This window comes from Neophocaena asiaeorientalis, unplaced genomic scaffold (assembly GCF_003031525.2).
Source record: "Neophocaena asiaeorientalis asiaeorientalis breed wild unplaced genomic scaffold, Neophocaena_asiaeorientalis_V1.1 scaffold336, whole genome shotgun sequence".
Taxonomy (NCBI): Eukaryota; Metazoa; Chordata; class Mammalia; order Artiodactyla; family Phocoenidae; genus Neophocaena; species Neophocaena asiaeorientalis.
In genome coordinates this window covers 1,560,341-1,586,708 of record NW_020174788.1, presented here as the reverse complement: position 1 = coordinate 1,586,708, position 26,368 = coordinate 1,560,341, and the positions used below count along the sequence as shown (strand labels likewise).

Genomic DNA, 26,368 nt, shown 5'->3' with positions numbered 1-26,368 from the left:
TTCAGCTTAGAGGAGTCTGTTGTCATCGGACTTCTATATTAGACATTGGAAAAAGGATTCCATCAGAAAAATAAAAACAATCCAAAGCTATTGATTTAAATCAACCCCTCATTTTGTAAATTAAAAAACAAAACAAAACAGCAACCCAAACAAGACAAGCTACTTGGCTAGGTCCATGCAGTTGACGGTCTTGTCGTGACCACTGAGTTTCGGCTGCATCGCTACTGCCTCCCAGAAGCTGGTGGGGTAGCCAGTTGAGCAAGAGGCAAGTCAGGTGTGATCTCCTGTCCTGCAGCTCCTCTAAGGTGCTGGCACCTTTCCCACAAGGACACACCTGGTCTCACCTTATCAACGTAATTGGCGATCTCCATGAGCTTGTGTTTGGTGGCATCCTGGTCTCGTCGATTCTTCTGAAACTAAATGGGGTAAGCAGAACTAGGTGAGACCCCAGAACCCTTCCCAGGACCCCTCGTGTGCCCCATTACTGGTCTTTGAATTCCTTTTCATTTTCTTCCGTCTTCTATGACGACTATCTCCCTTGGGAGGGCAGAACCTGGGTCACATCCATCTTGGTACCTCCAACTACTAGCTCAGTTCCAGGCACACGGTAGGCATGTTAACAGTTGTGCAGTGAACTGAACTGTCTTCCTCCAGCCTGTGAAGTCAACCTTGTTCTCCTGTCCTCCTAATTACAAGGCCTCCTGCAAACTTCCACTGGGGCTTAGAAGAGGGACCAATCCAATCCTTGCCTCGGTCATCACCCCAGCATGGAGCCACCATCACAGGGATCTCACAAGGCCTCCGTGCACGTGATCAGTCAACATGGTCAAATTGTTGCTGAACAACTGCAGTGTGCAAGGCACTGCACTTGGTGCTGGGTAGGATACAAAGTGTGTGGTCCTGGTCCTAGCCTTGAAGGAGCTTCAGTTAAAACACAGCGTGGACCAGAAATAACAACAATGGCAGATGCTATATTTAAGGAGTATGAAATAGAAACGGGCTGAGAAAACCTGCACAGAAATAACTGCAACAGGAGGCTGTGTGAATGACACAAAATGAGTGCTGGCAATGAGGATCATAAAACCTTGGGAAATAGGCTTCATCTAGGCACGCTACTCAGATCAACTAGCAATGCCTTCCACAGTGAGAAGAATTCTAAGGCTGCAAGGGGCTCGGCAGCAAAAAATGCTGTGCTCCATCAGAAATATCCGCCGTGGGCAGCAGGAGGGGCACATTTCTGTAGGTAGCCTCACTTAATCACGCCTGCTTCAAAAGCGTAGATCACGGGCTTCCCTGGTGGCGCAGTGGTTGAGAGTCCGCCTGCTGATGCAGGGGACACGGGGTCGTGCCCCGGTCCGGGAGGATCCCACGTGCCGCGGAGCAGCTGGGCCCGTGAGCCATGGCCGCTGAGCCTGCGCGTCCGGAGCCTGTGCTCCGCAACGGAAGAGGCCACAACAGTGAGAGGCCCGCATACCGCAAAAAAAAAAAAAAAACGGTAGATCACTTTCAGCTGCAATGATGAAGGAAAGCTTCACAGCATAAAGATAAAACTTGCTACAACTGAAACCTAAATTTGAAAATGATGGGTAGTCCTATATGCTGCCATTGTTACACAGAACCTGGGTACCTATCTGATTTACCTTGCGTACACACGATATATGTTACTTCAGTCCAAACCTTCACGTCCTTCCTCCACTGCATCCCACAAGAATATACAAGAAAGAAATGAAAAGAACAGCCAAATGAAACACCCTGGGATATTTGTCCAGATGGGGGTGTGTCTCAGCCACGATAGGGGGAGAAGCGCACCGTTTCCTATTCTCCCACTGCTTCTGGACCTTCCTGGGCCTCCTGGGAACCGTGACTCATCAGAACTGCAATCGTCTCACTTTCACCATTGCTTTCTAGGGAGTTAAATTCAGTGTAAGATCGTGGGACTTAGACCTTTCCAAGGTGTTAATCCTGAAGTTTCTCTTTACTCAGTCATCCCATTTCTAAACTCGTCTCACGGGCACAGAAAGTGCTGCAGCATTTAGGGAGTATTTATTAGAACATCAGAGTCAGACTTCATTGTCTTTCAGATATATTAATCCTATCTTCAAACAGCTGCCCGATAATACCACCATAGTTTTAAGGAATGTACCATGCTATCCTGAAGAGCCTCAGGCAAGAGTCAGCAAACTTTCTGCAAATGGCCAGACTGTAAATATTTTAGGCTTTGCAGCCATAAAGTCTCTACCACAACTACTCAACTCTGCCATTGTAGCTCAAAAGCAGCCATGGACAACACATGCAGCGGTAGGCATGGATACGTTCCAGTAAAACTTTATTTATAAAAACCCAGAGTGCGCTGGATTTGACCATGGGCTATAGTTTACAGACCTCTGATGTAAAGAAAAGAGTATCTCCCACTTACACTTTCTGGGCTGACACGGGCCTTAAAACACGGTGCAGCACCTGGTCTTTCCCAACTGCCCCACATTCTGTCTGTATCTTGAAAAGTCCTTGGCATACCTGTTCTCACAGCTGCCCTGTCTCCTCCTCCAAATCCCATCTTGCTCTTCCCCCACCTGGATCTCCCATTTCACCTAAGGAATGAATAAACTGAGAACCACCCCCAGGTGCTCCCACCTAGGCCCAGGGAGCTGCATGGTCATTTTTACTGCTGAAAACCCTCTCTCCAGGCAGCAACCCCATCCCTGTCTCTGCTCCCTGTGCTAAGTCCAGAGCCCAGAGGCGAAGCCTGGCCTGTCTCAACACCAGGTTATAAATCACAGATAAGGCGCCCTCCTCTTCCCTGTCTGCCGTCCTCTCAGATTAATTAATTGTCAGGAGTACATTTCTGCCCGCGGAGGATGAGAGGCCACTTGGAGAGGGAGTGGGGGAGGAGGTGGTGAGGGGGGCAGGGATTTGTGAGCCTGTGAGCCCAGCCTGGCCTATTACTTCCCCACCCACCCCTGCCCAGGACCTGAGTAGTGAGCACATTCCCTATCCACCAGCCACTGAGCTGCATGAATCACGGCCTGTGGGCAGCACCTATGGGGCGCTGCTGGAGACCCTCCCTCTAGAACAGGAAGATGGCTCTACGCACAGCACAGTTCTGGAGGCACCTTGGGCGCACACTTTTCCTTTTGGGGGTTTGCTTTGACCCTGGAGGTCAGGAGACTGAAGATGTCCGATCCTCACCCCACCCCCGCTTCTCCAGCTTTCAGACTCACACCCAGTGGGTTTTAAATCCCCACACCAGGAGTCCTCTGGTGAGAGTGCAAGGCCGAGGGGGAGCATCACCCCACCTTTCCATTAGAGCAGCTGTGTTTCTATATGCTTAACTATCGGGGTCCCAGGAGCTTTCATCTGAACAAAGGATTCTGCAGCACACACACAAAAAAGGTTCGAGACCACTGTATTAGAGGATCTCAAGATGTCCCGGAGCCGGGGAAGCTCAGCTCTCTTCCAGCAACCCTCCCACTATGGCAGTTCTGTTAGGCAGGGGCCAGCGCCATTAGCATCCCCCATGACTGCGCAGCTGCGGCTTTTAAATCACTTAGGATTTTGCTCCCCACACCACTCCCCCATCCTACACACACACCAGTCTTTGGAAAGGAAAACAAGAGAAAAAAAAAAAAAGAAAGAAAGAAAGGCTGCTGGAAAAACCAATACCGACACCAATTAAAAAGCAAAACTTCTCTCAAAGCAGAACAAGATGTTTCCTCGGGGCTTCCCTGGTGGCGCAGTGGTTAAGAATCCGCCTGCCAAGGCAGGGCACATGGGTTCGAGCCCTGGTCCGGGAAGATGCCACGTGCCACGGAGCAACTAAGCCCATGTGCCACAATGACTGAGCCTGTGCTCTAGAGCCCACTAACCACAACTACTGAGCCTGCATGCCACAACTACTGAAGCCTGCACTCTAGGGCCCACAAGCCACATCACTTTTCTGGGTTTCTTTCTTCCAGAGTGTTTTGACCCATAATTCTTCACATCCTTATTGGCTCTTGGATGTCACCTCCCCCCAACCCTTTTTGTGAAAATTCTGTCCAGCTTTTCTAGTAAGTTCTTAGGTGGACTACTAACCAAAATTACCTAATTCACCATAAGTGAACAACACAGATGTGTGTGTGTGTGTCTGTGTGTGTGTGTATATATATATATATATATATATATATATATAAATAAAAGATGTGTCCTCGGCCTGGGAAAGCCCTTCACCTCCACGTCTCTGCGCAGTTAACGACTCCGTGTCCTTGCAGACACTCAAGGGCCACCTCCTCCTGCCACTAACACTGGAAGGCAGCTCTTCCAGCGCGAAGTCTAGTATTCTTCCCCCTTCCCTGCACTGCCTCCAGGATCCGTGCTGTGGGATTGCTCCTCTGGCGGAGCTGCTAACTAACCCATTTGGATGGTATGTGACAGATGGGAACTGTGACGAGTTCTGTCAGAAAGGGAGCCCCAGGCGAGGTGCAGCGTTAGAACGTGGGGAGTGCTCAGCTCATCTGACCTTCCATGCCCAGAAGATATGTCAGCTCTGTGGTTGAGCCACTACATAAAGTGAGAATGGGGTAAAATACGGCTAATTTAGGCAAATATGGGCCGTAGGGCCTGAATCCATTCTTTAGGAGTCGGCTTCAACACTACTGCCTTGGGAAGCTTTTCCCAATTCATTATCTGCGCTCTAATCCTCTACAATGAACCATCCTACAGCAGTCATCACACTTGGAACTAGAGAGTTTTTGTGCTGCTACTGTAAACCCTGTGGTTTAAGGGCAGGTCTATCTCTATTCTCCCAAAGAATAAGCACCAAAACCTAAGGGTCTTCAGACCCAGTCTAAGAAATGTTAACCCAAATACCATTCAATCTATCCTGATGTTCTGATTAATGCGCTGAGCTGGAAGAGACTTCTCCTTGTTTTCTTCCCAACTATGTTTAAAATAGCAAAAAGAGCCCTTGGTCAGATTTAAGGTCAAAATCACATGACAAACCGGAAAAAGAGGAATGCTTTAGTATTTCCCCAAAGCAGTTTGAAGGCTGGAATGGAAGCTATCAAGAGAGCAATTTTTCTGCTAAAACCCATTGCCTCCCCCTTACCTCTTCATAATCAGCCACAAGGTAAAGCTCCACATACTTCATGGAGTGTAAATCTTCCCTTTTCATCTAAGAAAGAGACATAAGCAGATCAGAGCTATAGAAATGGTGGATTTGACCTCATTTCAAAAAACTGCTCAGAAATGGTGCAGTTAATAAGCAGCGGCCCTCCTTACTAAATTTGTACCTGGGATCTAGAGACAACCCCAGCTATGGTCACTTCATCATCACCCTCACTACACCTTCCGCCCGCCATCTTGGTTATCGCGGGAGGCTGCTCTGGGACAGTGGGTCCAGTCCTTTAGTCTCCAGAAATAACGAGCTGGCTGCCTAGTGCAGACAGAACAGAGGCTGACATACCGTGAGGGAACATGCTGACAGTCAAGTTCCCAAAAGACATTTAAACCACATACCTCTATCTTCGGTATAAATAAATACAAGCATTTTGTGCACATGGTTAAGTGGCTATTCCAAAAAGGGAGGCGTATATTTTTTTCTCACATTTTAAAGTTCCTGAAATCAGCACCTTATTTTAAAGGTAGTAATGTTTTCCCCCAAAGCTGTTATTCTGTCAAAAACAAGGGTTTCTCACACTCAACAATGACTCAGACTAAGAGGAAAAAGCTATTTCCTCCTTCTTAGCCATCTCCCTTTAATTTAGAAATACTCCTGGATCCAAGGCAAGGGTCCTCAGAAGGGACAAGCCTATCCCCAGGCTAACTCCTGTGCTAAGAAAAACTCACCCTGCGAGGTCGCTTCTTGGTCTGGTTTGTAAACTGAAGGACCCAGTCCCTGGCGGTGGGCTTGGAGTGCTCGAACCCACAGTTCCTGGGGGGAAGCTTGAGATGTTCGGATCTGTAAATAAGGTGGTGGCCCTCGCTGTCAGGGAGGGGCTCGATGATGTAGCTGAGGTTACTGCTCACCATAATCAGTCCTCTGTTGACGGGAGAAATAGAATCTCTGGTCAAAGATTATGGTCCTGGAAAAGTCCCTTGCTCAGGCCTCAGGTTCCCCCTATAAAAAATTTCACAGTTGGTTTTGATCATTGCTTCTTAATCTTATTATGGGGTCGTGCACTCCTTGGTGAGAATCTGACGCAAACTCAGACTTCCTCTCCAGAGAAATGCACATGTACGTGAGATGTGGTGCACGGTTTCAGGGTACAAAAGCATATCACAGAGAAGCTTGAAGGTTCTAAAAGGGCTGGACCAGGGACAGTTCATACTCATAAAGGATGGCAGGACTAGGATTCCAAAAAGCCTCCCAATCCCAAACATAGCATACAACAGATCACAGGTCAAAACTTGATAGAGAAAAAGACGGTCTGGTGACTGGAGGAAGAATGCTGGCCTGAGGATGAGGAGACCCAAGTTCCAATCTTAGCTCCAACATTAAATTGCCAAATGCTCTTCAACAAACCTCTTCAATCACTCCAAGCCTCAGTTTCCCCAAGTGTAAATGCAAATGATAATTTTCTAACTTCACAGGACTCTTGGGATGATTAAATGGAAAGACAAGTGTCCTTGCTCTTGGAAACCAAAGCTAGAGACGTCACTGATGGCATGCCTACCAGCCCCAATTTCCCTGTATCAGCAAGGCAGCTCTGTGGTGAGGTGACACCCACAACCAAGCATGTGTGACTACTCTTTTCTCTGGGTTACAGATACTAGCCTTGAACTCACAATAAATATGTGTGTTCATTCATTATATTTTTTCATTCATTGAACCCTTACTCTGTATTAGATGTAATCTAGACATAATCCCTGCCCTTGTGTAATTCACATTCCATTGGAGGACAGACATTCATTCCACAAATACTTCCTGAGCTGCTGCTATGTGCCAGGCATCGTGCTAGTTGCTGAGGACGGACTAGTGAACAGGACAGACAAGATGCCTGCCCTCACGGAGCTTAGAGTCTGAACATGGGAATAAATCACTACAGTATGTTAACAGAAAAGGCAAAAAGCTTTCATCGCCCTTAACACTGATGTTGGATGCTGCTGCCTGGGGTGCTGCATCAATGAGGCTTCTGGGCGCTTTATCTGGACTCGGTGAGAAAGAGTGCACAGCTTATCACCAATCACTATCACCAATAATCAATGGAAGGGATAGCAGAGGCCCCTGTAGCAGGTATTTGCCATCCTTGACACCGTGAGATGAAAACTAGAGCAAGGGAATGTTATCAGGGCCCTGGGGAAGGAAAGTCCCAGCAATGTACCCCAGGGACCCCACAGCATTTCGTGTGCTCCAAAACCTCAGGCTCTATCCATCCAGAAATTTCAAAAGGTAAAGTGTAGCCAAGTCAGTCTTTGCCACTCCAAACTGGCAGGACCTCTCTTCGGCTGTCTCGGCTTCCATCCCTGCCCCTAACACCTCCGGATCCCCACCCAGGTTTTGCCCTTTGGGAAGAGCCTGTGATGCTCTCAGGAGAGACAGCGCCAGGCCCTGATCAGCAGCAGTCCTTCCTGGAATCCATCCCTGGTTGACCTCATTCCGGTGCCAGGGAGCCTGACGACTTCCCGGCTACCTCATCCAGGCTGACGCAGCAATCCCAGACCAGCCCCCCGGCGGGACGCCCAATGGGCTGCCTGTGCAGCTCGGGGTGAGAGTGGAACAAACAGCAAGGGTCACATCCGCTCCTGAGTCCAGACGGGAAAGGGCAGAGGGCAGAGCTGCTGTGGGCATCCTGTTCTCAAGCTATCTTCTCATCTTGGCTGACCAAGGCCCCTCCCCGTCACCTCAGTTTCCCCCCATGGCTACAAACACTACAAACCAGCCGATGGCTTTGTGTGCACTGGGTTGTGGCTGTGGAGATAACACCCAGTGGGTGGAAAGTTCCAGTGTAGCTGACCAGGCATCACTTGAATAAGCCTCTAGGCCGAACAGGACAGAGACAACGCAGAAGTTTGGTGCACAATGAACAACAATCATGGTGGTTATAAACTACTGAGTCTTTACTAGGGACCAGGCACCGTGCTGAGTATTTTATTATTCACACCAACCTCTATGCTCCTTACAAATATTATCCTCATTTTACAAACGAGAAAACTAAGGCTCAGCGAGGTTAATCAACTGACCAAAGTCACACAGGCAGTAAAAACCTAAGTAGTCTGGTTCTAGGTCCCAAGACCTTAACCATGACCTCACACTGCCTCTGTCACCAGAGCCCTGTACAGTAGCTATAAGTGACAAGAATCAGCAACTCTCCTCTGAGGCGTGATTGGCCATTACCCAACGGGCCTGTCTGAAGTAAGACACCAGCTGGGAGAGGCAGTCAGTCCACTTCTCATTTTTAGACACCATTTTTCGAGAGTTAACTATATGCCAGGCACTGTGCTTATAATTGTCGTTCTTATTTCATTCTTACATCAATGCTGTAAAGCACCATTATGGGTCCCATTTCATAGATAAGGAAACTGAGCTCCAGAGAGATTAAATAACAAGCTCTCATGGGTATTCCGGGGCCAAAGATTTAAGGTCCGGCAGACTCTGGACCCCATGCCCTTAACCTCTATGCTATCTGCCTCTATCAGTGAGTTCCAAACCTAGGGGTCAGAGATCTTAGGATCAAATCTCCCAGATCTATCCATTAGAATATTCTACAGGGTGTATTAAAAATGGAGATGTCCAGGCCCCACCTAGGAGATGCAGATTCTGTAGGCCTGAGCAAGTGAACAAGTCCCCTAGGAATCCCCTGCACAGCCACACTCAGGAACCTTGACCTGGAGCCCAGCCTCTGGCAGGGCCCTGTCGTTTCACAGAGCTCTAAGCAATTCTGTTCCAGGGAGTGGGCAGATTATAACTGGAGAAACACAAGCTCAGAAGGACATTGAAGGTCCTTCCAGCAATAGGACTCTGCGGCCGCTCCCCTCCCCTGCCCCTGCTGCGGCTGCTGGTAACGCGCCTGTGTCACAGTTGCCACCTTCCCGACTGCCAGGGGATGGAGAACAGGCTGGCGCAAGCCCTAGCATGTCACAGCATGTCCAGCTTTGAAAGTGGGGGGATTTGTGAGAATCTACTTCCCAGGGCCCTTCACTGTCACCAATCCCAAGCCCTGCTAGCTGCCCTCCCCTGAACACTCACCAGTCATTTCTCCTTCTAAGTGTCTCAGTTGATCTAATTTGCTAAATGTAAGCTCTGGCAGAGCTTAGCGGGGGGTGGGGGTGGGGTGGGGTGCGCGGGAGGGGGACCCATGAGGTTGGGTGGCCAGGACCTCACACGCTATTCATTGTTGAGAGCAACCTCACACGCTATTCATTGTTGAGAGCTTGATACAAATGAAATTGTACAGAGGAACCCTGGCAGGGCAGGCCAGGCAGGCAGCAGGTTTAACCCCTGAATGACCACAAGACTCGCTCAAATGCAGCCTTCCAGGAACTAGGCAAGAACTGCTTCTTAGGAATTTGTCCATTCAGAGCTGAACCCAAGGGGACACACCCTACATGCCTACATCCAGAGCTGCCCTAAGAGGTAATCACTCTGTCACACTTCTTTCCTTCCCCCAAAATCTGCATGCAAGTGAGAAGGAGTTACAGGGAGCTTCAAAGGCAGCACAGAGGTGACGTGGTCACACGGGTGATGTGGTCCCTCTGGGATGGGGTGGCAAGCCACAAGTGGAGAGCATGCGCTCGGGAGTGGGACACACCTGGATTCAAATTCTGGCTCTGCTGTCTGCTAGCTTTGGGCTAAGTTACTCAAAAAGCTTCCCCTCTCACAGGGCTGCTATGACAGTTGACTGAAGTAAGAGGCAATGTTTACTAATAATTAGGGTAATATTTAAAAAGGATAGCTAATAGTCATAGAGCATGTATGGTACACAAGGCAGGGTACAAGGCATCTTATTCAGTAGCCATTCAGCACATATGTATTGAGCACCTACTGTGTGCCAGGAACAGTTCTAGGCACCGGGGATGCAGCGTGATAGGAAAACAAAAGAAAGTCCCTGATCTCAAGGAAGTTGCACTCATCACCTCATGTAAATCCACCAATGATGTCACTATTGTTGCTCCCATTTTACAGGTGAGAAAACTGATGCTAGGGAACTGAAGCAACCTGTCAGGTTTTATACCAGGAACTGCCTGGCTCCAGAATCTACACCTGACAAAACTTGATGCTGCCCTGTGAGCGCTTACTCTATGCTTGACACAGAGGTAGCATTTCTTATCTGTTCTGCAGAAGGAAGGCCAGGTATTCAAATGGGAAAGGGCCACGCCTCTCCTTGGCAAAAGGGCAGATAGGCATGGACTGGCTCCTTCTGTCCCAGGCGCCCCACCTCCTGGAAACTCTGCCCACTCTCTCTGCAGCACAGAAATTTCTACACTGAAGAGTCCTTTCCATGGTCTTGTCTACCCTGCTTTCTCAGATAAGAGGAACCAAAGCCCAGAGAAGTAGGAACTTGCCCAAGGTCACCTAGTGAGCTACTGTTAGAGCTGGGGGCAGATCCCAGGTCTCCTGACATCCAGGCTCCTTACTCATGGGCGGAGCCATGACACCACCCTCAGCCTCCCACCCAGGACTCAGCAGCCCCCTGCACCGTGGGCATCATCTAGAGAGCTGAGCTGGCCAAGGCAAAGACAAGGAGGAAATGAAACGAAACAGGGGGAGGAAAGCTCAGAGATCACACAGCCGGGAGGTATGGAGCTAGATCTGAAACTCAGGTCGCTTGACTCTAAATTGTGAGCTCCTTCTAAGCCATCACATAACGTTCACACACATCCTCCTGTGCTCACTCTTAATTTCATATCCTCTCTCTCCCACAAAGTCTGAGTCCAGGGACCTGGGGTAAGGTATAACCACAGTGAGTATGGGCCCCAGGGTTTTGAGGACCGATCTGCTATAAGAGTGATGCATCAGGGCTTCCCTGGTGGTGCAGTGGTTGAGAGTCCGCCTGCCGATGCAGGGGACACGGGTTCGTGCCCCGGTCCGGGAAGATCCCACATGCCGCGGAGAGGCTGGGCCCGTGAGCCATGGCCGCTGAGCCTGTGCGTCCGGAGCCTGTGCTCCGCAACGGGAGAGGCCACAACAGTGAGAGGCCCGCGTACCACAAAAAAAAAAAAAAAAAGAGTGATGCATCAAATAGATGACTACAGGTGATCTACTGTATGTCTTTGAAAGACTTTCTATGTAATTGAACTTGCCAGACATTAGTACTTAAGACACTATACAGCCATTAAAAGAATGAGCTACATCTATGTGTGCCTACGACATAATGTTAAATTGGAAAAAGAAAAAAACAAATTACAGAATGGTATGTATAACCCTATAACCAATCTCCCTTGGATTAAAAAATCATATATACACATAATTATGTATTTCAATTATGTATACTCCCCAACAGATTACAGATGGGGAATGAGATTGATTGAAGGGCAGGACAGGATAAAGGATTTTCACTTCTTTTAGTTTTATGCTCCAGTATTATTTGGATGTTTAGCACACTCGTTAGTTACGTAATGATAATCTTCAAGCACTTTCTTTACAAACAAAGTGACCAATCAGGTTTAAAAAATGTTTTTACTGCAATCAATACCTCTCCTGCTGATAGACAGTGAGTTGGACACACACACGCGTACACGCACGCCCAGTGTCTGCCAAATCCCACAGGCTCAGTCAGGACACCTCAACCCAGTAATGTCTAGATTTCTTCACAAATAATCGTTGCTCCTAAAATTTACACTTTATGTTAATTTGCAAAGCATTTGTGCACACAAGACATCGTATAGGACATTTAGATGAGTGCTTCATAGGAGACAGGCTTGGGGAGTATGGACACTGAACACCCCTAGGAAATGGTGCGCCACATCATTTCATTGGTGTAGTTTATAACTATCCAGAGCTGCCACCCTATTCTCGAAGGGGTCAGTGGCCTAAACAAGATTACAGAGCATTATATTACATATCCATGTTCCTTTTTGGAAGGAAGATTTCTAAAAGGATACACAAGAAACTGGTACCGATGGCTGCCACTGGGGAGGGGGGATTCGGGAAACAGGAAGCGTACTCTTTCATTGTACGCTCTTGTATTATTTGAATGTATTTTTACTATGATCCCGTATTACCTCTTCAATTAAATTAGCCTAAAGAACTGCTTTGGAGAGAAGAGGACGCCCAGCAACGATCTAGAAACTCAGCTGGATTCCTCTGTATTTGTATCATCAGCCTGAAGATCCCACTTGGTATAAATCCTACCTATTTTCTCCAGTCACAAAAGAGCATGTTTCCAGGAGAGAAGCACAATTGCTATGGAGATTTTCCATTGCAGCATCGCTTTATGAGCCTTAGTGGGGGGCGACTGGAGTGCTCCGGGGGTTTGAAGCCTGCTGCTGCTACAGCTGCTCCTACTCCAGAGTCTGAATCGAGCCATCTGCCAGGCGTCTCCAGCACTTAAATCAGTCGGGCCCACAGACACCCTTGGTTTCTTAAGGTGTGTAGTGAGAAGGCTGGGAAAATAAGGCGGGTGGACCCCATAAAAGGGAAGCGTGCAAAATAGAAACACATGGACGGCTCACCCAGTTCCCCCCTATCAGCACAGCTGTGGGAATGATGTACAAGAGGCCAAGCCAAATTCCCACTGCCCCAGACCAAGAGGACAGAGGAACAGGCAGAGAGAAGCAAGTCACACCTGCATGTTCCCTTTCCTCCTTCTTGGGACAGATGCTGTTCACTTGCAGACTGCAGATGACTGGGCCTGTAAACACCACTGGAAGGCCAGTTGGCTAGGCTCAATCAGGTCACTTGAGCAGGGGATTTGGGGTCTCTGTTATGGCCTCCCAGCCAAAGCTTGTTTCCTGCCTAATCCCCTCCGGCCAACTCACCATGAAGCCTTACAGACGAGACATGGCTCGATTTATAAACAAACACGTGGGATCGGCAGCGTGATGGGCCTCACGTTGGCATGTGAGCCTGGGTGAGTCTTAGCATGGTTTCACTGTTACAAGATGATAATAATCCCGTCTGCATGCTGTAGCGTTAACACAGCACTTAACATTCTCTACCATGCCTATCATCCATGCCCACTTTACAGATGAGAAACTGAGGGCTCAGGAAATTACTTTTATATGCCTGTCTTCCCTCCACCTGTGTAGGACATGGGCATAGAGCAGACATCCACTGTTAATTTGCTGAATGAAAGAAACAATCATTGGCTCAATCGATCAAGGGAGAGGAAGGGTACACAGTGGAAACACCTCCTACTGGCTCATGAGAGCCAACGTGTGCATATCTGCCCAATGCTGCCTTCAGTAACATCCTGTTGATAGCTTCGAATTGGTCATGGTGGGAATATTTTTACCAGCATACTGGCAGATGCTACATATCAGTGCTTTTTTTTTCTTTTTGTTTTCATAGAGCTAGGTTATCAACACACTGGGTATAGGTACCACATAGTATAGGCAATTAAAACCCAGGCAATTAGTATAGGCAATTAGAACACAGGTTTTTCAGATCATCATCTCTTTTCCAAAAGGAGGGGAGGGTGGGAAGAGTCTAAATAAATGATTTTTATTACTCCAACATACATGTATAGATCCTACTATATGCAAAGCACCAGGGTAGGCTGGAGGAGAGAAACAGATATTGAGATAGAATTCATATTCTCAAGGAACACATATTCTCAGGTATAAACTATAACGTGCACACATATCACCTGGGGATCTTGGTAAAAATACAGGTTACAATCCAGTAGGTCTGGGTGGGACCTGAGATACTACATTTTGAACAAGCTCCCAGGTGATACTGATGGTGCCCCGCTGCGGACCCCGCCCAGGAAGCACAGGTCTGGGAGGTGACTGAGTGCTTGTATATACTGGCCAGTTCTAAACGTTAGATATCTATTAGCACGTGCAATCCTCACAACACGACAGATATATATTTCCCTTATCCACATTTTACAAAAGAGACCATCAAGGTCCAAGGTCACCCCTCTGGTCAACTGCTAGTTGCTCAAAGCCAGGTCGTCTGGCTCAGAGAATGAAGTCACTCTCTTTCCAACATGCCCCCTCGTTGGAACTTTTCAGTTCATTTTCTGTCTTGAAGATTATCCCTGCTTCTCCCTTCTCTTCCTGCTCTTTTCACTAGCTGCCCATTTCCTTTTTTGCCGCCTATAAGCACTTCTACCAGAGAAGAGCAAAGGTGAAGTGGGAATAAACGCTCAAATTCATCAATTTCAAGTGTATGAACCATGTCTTTTATTTCCTATATCCTGGTGCTTTGACACTGGGACCTTGCTCCTGCCCCCAGGGTTAGCCAATTCCTACAGATGGTAACTCACCAGTGAGCACAGCATGCCTTTCCAATGGGCTTCTCACTCTCTGGGCCGCCCACCTCCCCGGGCCTGTTCACCCCAGGGCCAGGTACCAGACAACTAGGGACAGCCCCATGCCCCAGATCCCACCAAAATTATTCAAACTAGCCAATCCTAAGCCTGCTTACCCTGCCTTTCCTGTTCCTTTCCACAGAACCCACAATAAAGACTCCTGCCCACATTCCCTCTCCCCCGTCTGCCTCCTGACTGACCCCTGTGCTGCCCTGTGCCCCAGCCCCAGCATGGCGTGCCCCTCCTCCTGGGATCTGGAGTACAATAAAGTGTCTTTTCGATGGCAGTTGTCTCCTGCTCTGTGGGCTTCACCATACCTAAATAATAATAAAACCTCAAGCTCCTCAGGAAAGAGTATGCTCAATCCCCAGTGAATCTGTGGGTTATCTATTATTAACATTATTATTTTTACCATCACCATCATCAAAGGATTACTTCCCTTGTCCCTCCCAAGCTCAGCCCTTCTCAGAGCTGGCTTGCATACATTCTCAATTGACAGCTTCTCAAAGTCCCTGCCCAAGGCCAGCCCCGCTTAGCTTAAAAAATTCCATTGCTGGGGAGAGTCTCAGGTGCGCCCCACCCAGCACTGTCAGGGCCTCTTACCTCATTCCCCGGCAGGTGCTGAGCGTGACACTGGACTGTTCTGCCTTCCTCACTGTCCCATGGTAAAAGCAGTGATCCTAGCATGGAGAAAGCGGGTGGTCAGACCACAGGATACTGATAAGCATGGCAATGTTAGTGTCTCGTGAAAGTCAGGGATGATTATATACCTACCCTAAGCTTACAATCTGCAAAGAGCTTTCTAAGCCACCATTTTATCTGACCCTCGCAATGTTCCTAGGCGGTGGGACAGAGTGGATGCCATCATCCTCACTGAAAAGATGAAGAAGCTAAGGCTCAGAGGAGCAAAGAGATTTGCCGCAGGTCTCACTGCTAGCTGGGGAACCCAGGATTTCAGATCTCTTTTTTTTTCAGAGAAACAGTTTATTTATTTATTTTTGGCTGCGTTGGGTCTTCACTGCCGCGCATGGGCTTTCTCTAGTTGCGGCGAGCGGGGGCTACTCTTGGTTGCATTGCACAGGCTTCTCATTGCGGTGGTTTCTCTTGTTGCGGAGCACGGGCTCTAGGTGCGCAGGCTTCAGTAGTTGTGGCACGTGGGCTCAGTAGTTGTGGCTCGCAGGCTCTAGAGCGTGGGCTCAGTAGTTGTGGCGCATGGGCTTAGTTGCTCTGCGGCATGTGGGATCTTCCCGGGGCAGGGCTCGAACCCGTGTCCCCTGCATTGGCAGGCGGATTCTTAACCACTGCGCCACCAGGGAAGTCCCTCAGATGTCTTTCTGTGACATGATGCTGGCCACAGGAAACACTGGCTTCTCAAAAGCCTGCCTCCCCACTAGACTCACATCTTTGACCCCCCGTAAGGACTGAACACTGTCCCCCGCAAAATTCATGTCTACCCAGAACCTCAGAATGTGATCTTATTTGGAATAGGGTCTTTGCAGATGTAATTAAATTAAGATGAGGCAATACTGAACTAGTGTTCTTATAAAAAGAAGAGAGGACACAGAGAGACACACACACACAAAGAAAAAGGCCATGTGCAGATGGAGGCAGAGCTTAGACAAAACTAGAAGCCAAGAAGCACCAAGCATGGCCAGGAGCCACTAGAAGCTGGAAGAGGCAAGGAAGGATCCTTCCCTAGAGACGACAGAGGGAGCGTAACCTTGATTTTGGACTTCTAGCCTTCAGAACCATGAGAGAACACATTTCTGTTGTTTTAAACCTCCAAGTTGATGGCACTTAGTTACAGCAGCTGTAGGAAACTGGTCTATTCCCCCATCTTCCCTGCTTCCCTTGAATCCCTACCCGCCTGGAGCAGACTTGATTTGGTACCTGTGTCCATGGACGCTTGCAGGTCTGCTGCTGCTCTCTAGCCAGGGCATCTCACGGTCATCTGGTCTTCCGAACCCGGCTGGATTCCTCATGGCTACAAACCACTCTGTGCTAGGCCCAGGACTAGGCCCCGACACACAACAGTGAGCAACAGACACAGCTCCAGCCTTCGTAGGACTTATGGTCTTGTGAGAGCCAATATTAGTTTAAAAGCCATACAAAGATAATTACAAATCATGAAGAATGGCTTGAAATAAAGTTCGAGGTGCCAGCAGAGTGTTTGATAAGTAGGGTAGCCAGAGCATTTATGAGGCAAACCAGGACCCCGTTGAGAGTGATAAAGTGCTAAACCAGACAGACGGACACAAACCAGGACTGTTCCCAGCACACCAACGGGTGATAACAAGGGGCACATTCCTAAAGCTTCTTCCCAAAAGGTCAAAAGAGATAAGCTGGTCCGAAGAGACAGAAGGTAAAATCTCCAGGGCAGAGCCACGTTCTTAAAAAGGGCTTAAGAAGGATGTAAACTGTGTAGCTGCAGACACAGAAGCTTTATCTTTCCCCACCAACGGTCCTGGGCCTGAGCAGGGCCAATCGGGAATCTCTGGCATTCACCTACGTAACAACAGTCCGAGGGATCCATCACCAGGACCACACTTGATTGTGGTTGTTCCTTGGTCCCCAGCAGGCAAGCATGTGACCCAGGAGACAGCTAACCCATTCGTCTACATTCTCTGGTTCTACCCTCTGCTCAGCTCCAGGCATGAGTATAATGCAACACACTTTACAAAGGGCTGCCACACACATCACCGCATGTGATAATAATGCCTGCCATTTACTGTTATTAACAGTAAGAGCTAACATCTACCCAGCTCTTGCTCCTGGATAAACAATTTACATGATTTTTTTCCCTTTAATTCTGACCACAGCCTTATGAGGTAGATACTCTCATTCTCATTTTTTTAAAGGGGGAACTAAAAGTTGGAGAGGTTTTAGGTCATTCACAGGGCCACACGGCAAAGTGGAGATTCAAACACCAGCAGCCTGACTTCAGACTCCATGCTCTGTCTCTCTTAGCAAAAGCAGACCCAGCAAAGTGCATGGAACTTAGTTTGTCAAAGCTCTATTACCTTCCAGCACCAACGGAGATTGAGGTACTAGTCTAAGCCTTGCCTCTCACTGGTTATCTCGACTTCGGCATGTTCCTTTTTCTCTTCTCCCCTCAATTTCCTCATATGTAAGATGTGGCATTGGAAGAGATGTTTATAAATTCCCATAAAAATCAGTGATTCATCTTACCCTTCCACAGCCCTGAGAGTCAGATCTTAGTATATCCAATTTTCAGATGAGGAAACTCAACACTAGTGTGGTCAAAAGGGTTTTTCAGGTCACACAGCTAGTTAAAGCCAAGACTAAAACCCTGGCTTCAGACCCCAAACTCTGCAACTCGTTCTACTGGAACACACTCACAGACCATTCCCCCAGTGATCTGACCTAGATCAGGGCTGGAGCCCACAGGCCCAGCAATGGGTTGGATAAGGTTCCCACAAATCCCACTACCCCTGGCCAAGTTTGGTAGGAGAGTGTGATCTACAACATTTGGGTCAAGCGAGGCTAAGTGGTTTATTCCATTCCCATTTCTCTTTGAGTCTTCAGCTCCCAAGTAAGAAAGCTGACTGGAAGCCCCCTGGGGCTGGGTGGGGGGCTTTGCAAGAGCCTAGGAGCAGGGGATGTAAGAAAACAAAGAGGCATCCCATGCTTCAGGCGAGATGTGCTTCTGTGCTTCAGTCAACGAGACCTTCAGGAAGGAGGGGCTCTCTGGGAGGGAGGGGAAGTTCTCTCACTGTCCTCTGTTTCTCAAAGGCCCTCACAACATCTCTGCCTAACCCTGAGAGCACAAAGAACAAGTACACAACAGCCATGAAGTCATCGCATTCCTTCCCAGCTTCTCAGCCTAAGGGGGCCACCCTGAGGGGGCTTTCGTAGCAGGAAGCATGAGCTCATGGCAAACTCAGAGCACTGAGACCCATTCTTCAGCACAGAAGTGCAGAAGCCAAGCCCAGAGGAGGGTGCTTTGTGAGGCCATAATGGCGAGGGGCTTTTGAGGCATGTCTGTCCCTTCCCCACCGAGCTGGAGACAGAGAACAGAAGTCTCCAGGGAGGAAGAAGTTTCAACCAAGGGGCCTTGAAGAAGGTGTGGAGCCACAGCTGGCCAGCCTTCCCAGAGATGAGAAGACAGAGCCTACTTGCCTCCCGTGGGCACCAGCCACTCCCCCCACCCCAGGAAGGTCTTGGTGAAGAAGGCAGCCCTGATCTTCACACCCAACAGTCCAACATAGCCCCTCAGCTACCAACTTACTACAGACCTCTTAGACCCATCGAAACCTAACTGTCCTGTGTCCCTCTCATTCAAGGGTGATCTGATAAACTCATCTGTGCTGCTAACGACTGTGGGTGGCTGTCATTGTCTTCTAGGCTTTTGCACTCCGGCAGGGCTGCTGTAGAGACTGGATCACGTGGGAACCTCAGGGTCATGGGAAGCTGTGGGAGGAGCCCATCGTGCTGCCTACACACCACACCCCCAAGATACGCACACCACAAAAGCCCATGACATCCAGCCCCAAAGGCAAAACACTGCTCCTTCTGCTGGAGTCTGTCTTCCCTTCTCCTTGACCCCTGCTCTTTGGCACAGAGTCTCAGAAGGGTCACTCAAGTCCAGAATGTCTCAGCTTGGGCACTATTGACATTTGAGGCCAGATAATTCTCTGCTGTGGAGGACTGGGCTGTGCATTGTAGGGTAATTAGCAGCATCCCTACCCACCAGATGCCAGTAGCATCCACCTCCCGGTCATGATAACCCAAACTGTGCCTACAAATTGCCAAGGGTCCCCTCCTTTGTTGGCTAAAACAGTCAAAGAGACAAATAGAATATTCTAGGATAATTGCACCTGATTAAAATTGGTATAAATCATCACGAAGCACATTTCCTTTGCTTTATGTTCATTACCAACATATTTAACAAAAATTTAAGGAAAAGAAATGATTTAAACCAAAATCACTCCTAGTGGAGAACCACCACTCTAATCCTACAAATTCTAAAAGGTGCCCCGTAGGAAAAGCTAGCAAACCATGAAATGTGTATGATTCATGACCTTAAATGTCCACCAGTGACCAAATGGTGTGGTGGAGCAAACTAAAAGACTAAAACCGAAACACCATTTTTTGAATGACGAATCTCTGTGCATACAGCCAAACTCAACTTTGAGGGGAAAAATACCCAATATGAAGATAGGAGCAAAATAAGAAAATCTTCACATCCTAAAACCACATTAAAAAGGCAGAGTACAGGTCTTCCCTGGTGGCGCAGTGGTTGAGAATCTGCCTGCTAATGCAGGGGACACGGGTTCGAGCCCTGGTCTGGGAGGATCACACATGCCGCAGAGCAACTAAGCCTGTGAGCCACAACTACTGAGCCTGCGCGTCTGGAGCCTGTGCTCCGCAACGGGAGAGGCCGCGATAGTGAGAGGCCCGCGCACCGCGATGAAGAGTGGCCCCCGCTTGCCACAACTAGAGAAAGCTCTCGCACAGAAACAAAGACCCAACACAGCAAAAATAAATAATAAAAAATAATTAATAAACTCCTACCCCCAACATCTTAAAAAAAAAAAAAAGGCAGAGTACAAAACCTTACATGTCCACATGAAAAAAAAAACAAACACCTGATTGGGTGAGATGACAGGATTACCAGCAAATCATTTCTCTTACTTAAACTTTTGTTAGTATGTGGGTAATTAACATAAAGCAAAGAAAATGTATGCTTCACAATGATTTATATCAACTTTAATCAGATGCAACTTGCTTAAAATATTGTTTGTTTCACCATTTTAGCCAGCAAACGGGAGGGTGCGCTTACGAAACAACAAATTCATATTTCGTGTCTCCTGCTCACTCCCTGGGTCTCAGTCAGGGAAACAATTTCTTCAGGGGAGGGACTGTCTCCACTGAGCATCTCCTCACTTCCTAGGGGTGGGTCTGGGATAGGGCATCTGCTTGATAGATATTGACCTGAACTTACCTCGGATTTCAGGGTGGTAGTTCGAGGGTTGCCACTTGGAGTATATTGGGTTTCTGTGTAGGCTGGAGCAAAAAGGTGCCTGAAAAGAATAAAAACAGGCATTTGTCTCCTTAGATGATGGACTTCACGGTCCTGGGAACAGCAGCCAGTGATTCTAACTAAACTTGGTAGAGCCACCCCAAGCGTCTCCACACAGAAGGAACTAGGCAGTCCTAGGGAACAGCTCAAGGAATAAAAAGAAAAACAGAGTGAAGTTTGTTATGAACTTTGTGTTCATTGGGATCATCGCTTAAGTCAGCCACAACCAGATAGAGTTGACCACAAAAGCAGTTATCTCAGATCTTAACTTGTTCTGGGTCCTAGGAAAATACATGTTGCAAACACATTCACAAAATTTCCCAGGGTCTATGGACCCTACTGTGTACCTTGACTGATTATTTCTCCAGCGTATCCACCAACTTTTGGTATCAGCACACCAGTTTTTCTTTAAGGGAACCCCTCTTCCCTGTTGCATGTTTTGGTAAGACTGTCAATCAAGGTATCCTACCTGGCCTTGGCCAAGGGTGGCCCTCGGCGCGAGCCAAGCCAATGGAGCAATGCTGCAAGAACTTAACAAATGGGAGCTATTCATCTGCTCCTGTTCCTGCTGCATGGGTTCCAGGAGTTTCCTTTGCCCATCTTTTCTGAGACCTAGTGGTTCAGATCCCCTGAGACCTGGTAGTTTTACGTGTTACCCTTCCAATATTGTTTTTTCTTTCCTAAAATTGGACATTGGTTTCTCTCTTGCCACAGACCTCTTGCACCTGGGGTTAAGAATCCCTCACCAGGGCTTCCCTGGTGGCGCAGTGGTTGAGAGTCCACCTGCCGATGCAGGTGACACTGGTTCTTGCCCCAGTCCGGGAAGATTCCACATGCTGTGGAGCGGCTGGGCCCGTGAGCCATGGCCGCTGAGCCTGCGCGTCCGGAGCCTGTGCTCCGCAACGGGAGAGGCCACAGCAGTGAGAGGCCCACGTACCGCAGAAAAGAAAAAAAAAAGAATCCCTCACCAAAGGCAAGGTGACCTCAAATAAGGCTTTTAGAATTTCCCTGAAAGTTAAAAGACAAAAGAGCCAAATGGACGCTTCAACTAGCTCAGCCACGTTAAAAGCAGAACGAATCTAAAGAAAATCGTGGTCAGGGGCAAAGTTTGTAATGGAAGGCACCATTAAAAATTGGAGTCTAACAAAAAAGAATTAAGTGGATCTATATCTACTAACGTGGAAAGATGTCTAAAATGGAGTTAGATAAAGACAATAAATTTCAGGAAAGTATGTACTTTTTAAATCCCTTTTAATGAAAAAGTAACAGCAGTACACACTAGTGCACGCATCAACAACAGCTGGAGGAGGGCACGCCTGTCGTTAATGGTGGTTATCTCAGGGAATTACGGAAGATGTTCACAATGTAAGCTGTATAATATTTCTGAAAAACTGGTTGATCTTAAAGAATAATTATCATGTATTTATTCTGAAAACGGAAAATCTAATTTGAAACTGCTTTTTAAATAAGAAGATACAAGCTGAGGCCAGCATAGAAAGCCAAAGGGACCTGCAGGGACCACCCTGGTTTTGTAAGAGGTGACATTTCCCACAAGAGAGGGTCATTGAAGAGGATCTCCAGAGTCTCTCGGAGTCACTTCCAGCTCTAAGTTCCGGGACCCCAGACTCTCAGATTCCCCTCCACCCAAAGAGTGCAGTCAGGAGGCAAATGCCACAAGGGTTGTCTCTTGCACTATGTCAAGCCCTTCAACGTGCTGGCGTGGACGAGAAGAAAAGAAACCCAACAGGGAGATGTAAAAACAAAGCAAAACAGAAAACCCAGCTTGTGTAGAGAAACTCCAATCCACATGGAAAGCTTGGGTCAGTAGCTAACTTGCCAGATTCTGTCTCCCTTTCTCTTTCTCCTTAGCATCTAACCATTCAAGGATCGAAGGGAAGAGTCACCCATTTGTCTGAGCGAGATAAACTGTAAGCCCCAGGAGGGCAGAGGCCAAACTGTTTTGCTCACCAGTATATACTGGTGTTTAACATGTACTCAGTGAAAGAATGTGTTAACTAATTACTGAATGAATGAATGAGAGAGTCGTTGAGCATATTAGGAGCTTAGAACATGGTCTGGAAGTCTGAGAGACTAAGTTTCAGTGCCAGTTCTGACATGTACTGTCTCTATGGCCATGAGCGAGTTGTTTTACCTCTCCAAACCTTTGTTTCCTCTTCTGCAAAATCCCTTCTACTTGACAGGGTTGTCATCTGAGTAAAATAACATAATGCATGAAAAGAGCTTAAAACCAGTCCTGGCTCAGAGTGGAGCTCAGTAAATGTTAGTGGTTATCATTATTGCTTTCAACAGGGATTATGATGGGAAGAACCCAGAAAAACTGGTGGAATTTACCTATTTCCTTTCAATTCCCCCCAGCCATTAACTCTCCAGTATATCACTTGAGAGAGGTGAAAAAACAATGAGCTCATTCCTGCAGCCCATTTCCTTGGTCTGCTTTCACAGACTGCATAATGGACGGCGAGTCAGGAGTTCAGAATTTAACAGTCCATCCTGGATGACAGCAGGGAGACGTGAGTTTTCCCACAGTAATGCACTCCTGGAAAATACACTCCCCCAGCCTCTTCTGAGCCTTAGGGGGGGAAATATTCATCCAGTGACACCAAGATGCTCCAAAGAGAGCAATCCAGACTGAACCTCAGAGGAGTCTACATTCTTGTCAGTTCTTGGCCACACATCCTCAGAAGTGTAAGCATCTTTCTGCACCTTCTTATTCAGAAGTTCTGCCACTGTCATCATAGGACTCTCAGAGCCTCAGTGCTGAGAGGGACCTCAGGAATCATTAAGCCAAACTCACTAGACTGTGGACTCCCTAAGAGCAGGGAGCACGGCTGCCTTGTTCAATGCTTCTCCCCAGCTCCTAGTACCAGGCAGGTTTATTCTGTGGAAAAAGTGGATGAATGAATAAATGAACGAATGAATGAATCTTCTACCTTGTGTAGGAATCTGCCAGATGGCCATTCGGCACTGGACATCTCCAGTGACAGGGAGCTCCTGAGACCACCCACTCCATTTCTGACCACATATAATAGTTAGAGAAAGTTCTTACGCTGAACCAGAAACTACCTCTCTCTGTAACCGGCACCCACTGGCCTCATTCTTGTCTGCTGAATCTACAAGAAACAGTCTGCTCCCTCTTCCACCTAGCTGCCCTTTTCAGGACCAGCAGCATTAGCATCACCTAGGAACTAGTTAAAAATGCTTATATATATATATATATATATGCAGATTGCCAGGCCCCACTGCAAACGTCCTTGCACACAGAAACTCTGTGGTTGGAGCCCAACCATCTGTTGTAATAACTCTCTGAGGGAGTCTCGGGCAGAACCACCACCCTAGACCACAAGTTCTCAACATACTTTTAAAGCAGGCAAACTTCAGAAATATCCACGTGTCTCACTACCCAAGCCTCCATCACCCTTCTACCTCCACCACACCCTGGATCATTCTGAGCTTAAGAAACCCTGAAAAGTTGCCATCAAAACAGTTCACATGCCTTTAAGTGAGAAAGCATTTCACCTTCACAACATGCCTAGGAGGACACTGCAACCTCGGAAGTGTAACTTGTCCAAGCTGTCACGGCACAGTGTCAGAGCCGGGTTTCAAAGCCAAGTCTGTTGGGCCAGACCATACGTTTTAAGCAGTTCTCTGCTCCGTCTCTATTAGAAGGTAGAAGCATAAAACTAAAGCACTGCCAGCAGTAGTCCAAAGCACAATTTGACGGTGATGACAGCAGCCTTGAGAACATGTGATGCCACAAAAAGGAGGCTCCTGGGCCTTAGATGTGAATACACGCAGAGAAGAGCCGTAGGGGTAAGCAAAGCACAGGGCAAGATAAAGAGGATAGACATGTAAGGATGTCATGGGTCGTTTTTTGGGGGGGTTTTGTTTGTTTTTTTTAATAACAACCCTTTCCCCAAATGCGGTTGCGGATGTTGACCAGGAGGGTCATCCTTCCTTCTAAAAGCAAAAGGAAGGGTCATGTTCCATCACCACTATCTGCGCAATTGTACCGATTCACAAGACACTGCTTTCACACGCTCCCCATCACCCCAAGCCAGGCCCATCTATGCCTCCAGTCCCTGGTGGTGCCTTGGCGCTGCTCTCGGCACCAAAGACACTATCCCCTCAGAGACAGGGCTGCAGGGCCACTGAGCAGCCCAGCTCAGCCCAGCCACCCCTTCTCCAACCACATCTTGTTCTCATCTCCTCTCTGACAAGGGGCTGGCTCAGCAGATCTGCAGGAAGCTGTCTCTCACCACTGGAGTGTGCTAGGATTTTCAGGAAACGAGTTGTGAGTGATGTGCATCCAGGAAGAGAGAAGGACTGTCCAAGATTTCCCACCCTGCCCCCTCCTTTTTCTGGCTTTGATTGGAAAAGCAATTTCTGAAGAAGTGCCTCCCACCCGTGCCCTCAAGGCTCACAAGCCCACAGGCAAGCAGAGATCACACATCATCCCAATGCTAATAGCAGCCGGCACTGCAGTGCTCCCTTTGGGTGAAACTCATGTTGCCCAGACCCCAAAGTCCTCGAGCAATCTTCTGAATCTTTGTATCTTCTGCATCCCAGCTGGGAAAATAAGCTGTCCCCCAAATATTGGACATAAAACATAAGGTCACTCTCCAGGGAGAGACAACAGAATTGCCCTTGGTGGCCTGGTAACTGTACACGCAGCCACACCCCCCAAAACACACTGCAGCTCCAACAGCCCTGACCCACCTTTCCTAAGGCTCACAGCCTTCGAACCCAGAACCGTCCCTTTAAGGACTATGTACTGTCAGACTAATTTCAAATGCTTCTCTAAGCTTCTCTAAAAGCCCCTCTAGGGAGAGAGAAGCAGCAGGACTAAAATTTGCAAAACATCTTCCCGAATCCAATCCCACCATCCAGCATGCTGCTTCAGATAAGCAAATCGGTGAAGACAAAGTGATAATTTCCAAACTACCTTGAAAAACAACCCTACCCAGATATGCTCAGCGTAAACAAACAGCACCCTGCTCATCCCAGCGGCTATGTTTACCGACACCTCCTTCTCCCAGGTCTTGCTCCATATCTAGCTCTTTCAGGAGTATTGGGGGCACTTATACACTGGTGATGCTGGGGAGGTACAGCCTTGCTGGTCCCTCTTATCTTCTCTGGAGGAGCCTCACCCTCACCCTGTCCATCCATGCAGGTGATAACATAAGGCTCTTTCATTTCTCACTTATACTTACAATGCTGTCATAACGGGACTCAGCCCAGTAACACAACACCCGGAAATGCTGTTAAAAAATATAAAATCCCAGGCCCCATCCCAGCCCCACTGAGAATTACATTCTCTAGAGAAGGACTCAGAAATCTCTATTTTTAATAGTTTTTCCAGGTGATACTTTTTCAGTCTCTGGGAATTCTCCACTGTACCAATTTTAACATTTTTAATTCTTTTTCTTATTTCTAGCCTCCTAAGCACCCTCTCAAAATCTAAAGATGATATCAGCACAGCCTAGAGGGAAAGTCCCGGGCTCAGAAAGGTTTGGTTCGAGCACCAGCTGCATTACCCTCTACATGACTGTCATTTCAAACCCTGCAAATGAGGCAAAAGATCACCGTAATGCCTTTCAATGGCATACAAGAGCACCGTCAAATCACAGGCTCTGGGAGCTCTAAGGTTCTTTGGACTCCATGGGGGGAAATGTAGCTTTGAAAGACTATTTACAATTAATTAGGGCAGCTCTTGTAAAACCTTGTAAACTCAGATGTTAACTTGTAAAAACCTAATAAGATACAATAGAGATACAAATGATTTCCATCTAGCAGAAAAGGTAACTCTCAAGGTTATGATTTTATTGCCCATAGAATATTAACCAGTTTTGAATATAATTTAGCAATGTTGTCTCAGCATTCCTTCTTCACTATTGAAAATATATATATGTTT

General features: G+C 47.7%; 1 protein-coding gene across 5 annotated transcripts in view; it reads right to left on the bottom strand.

Moving 5' to 3' along the window:
• The window catches only part of ADAM19 (ADAM metallopeptidase domain 19), an 89,492-nt gene that overhangs the window by 35,308 nt on the left and 27,816 nt on the right, over window positions 1-26,368 (bottom strand). For 2 of the 5 annotated variants that reach the window (XM_024760138.1, XM_024760137.1), the window contains 5 exons: window positions 20,359-20,437; window positions 14,997-15,073; window positions 5,824-6,016; window positions 5,084-5,149; window positions 345-416 (listed from right to left, as the gene is read on the bottom strand). In XM_024760138.1, coding sequence (XP_024615906.1) covers window positions 345-416; window positions 5,084-5,149; window positions 5,824-6,016; window positions 14,997-15,073; window positions 20,359-20,437 — 487 coding nt within the window. Of the gene's footprint in view, window positions 1-344; window positions 417-5,083; window positions 5,150-5,823; window positions 6,017-14,996; window positions 15,074-16,283; window positions 19,687-20,358; window positions 20,438-26,368 lie in introns of those variants that run through there. The other 3 variants (XM_024760139.1, XM_024760140.1, XM_024760141.1) reach the window with 3 other exon arrangements.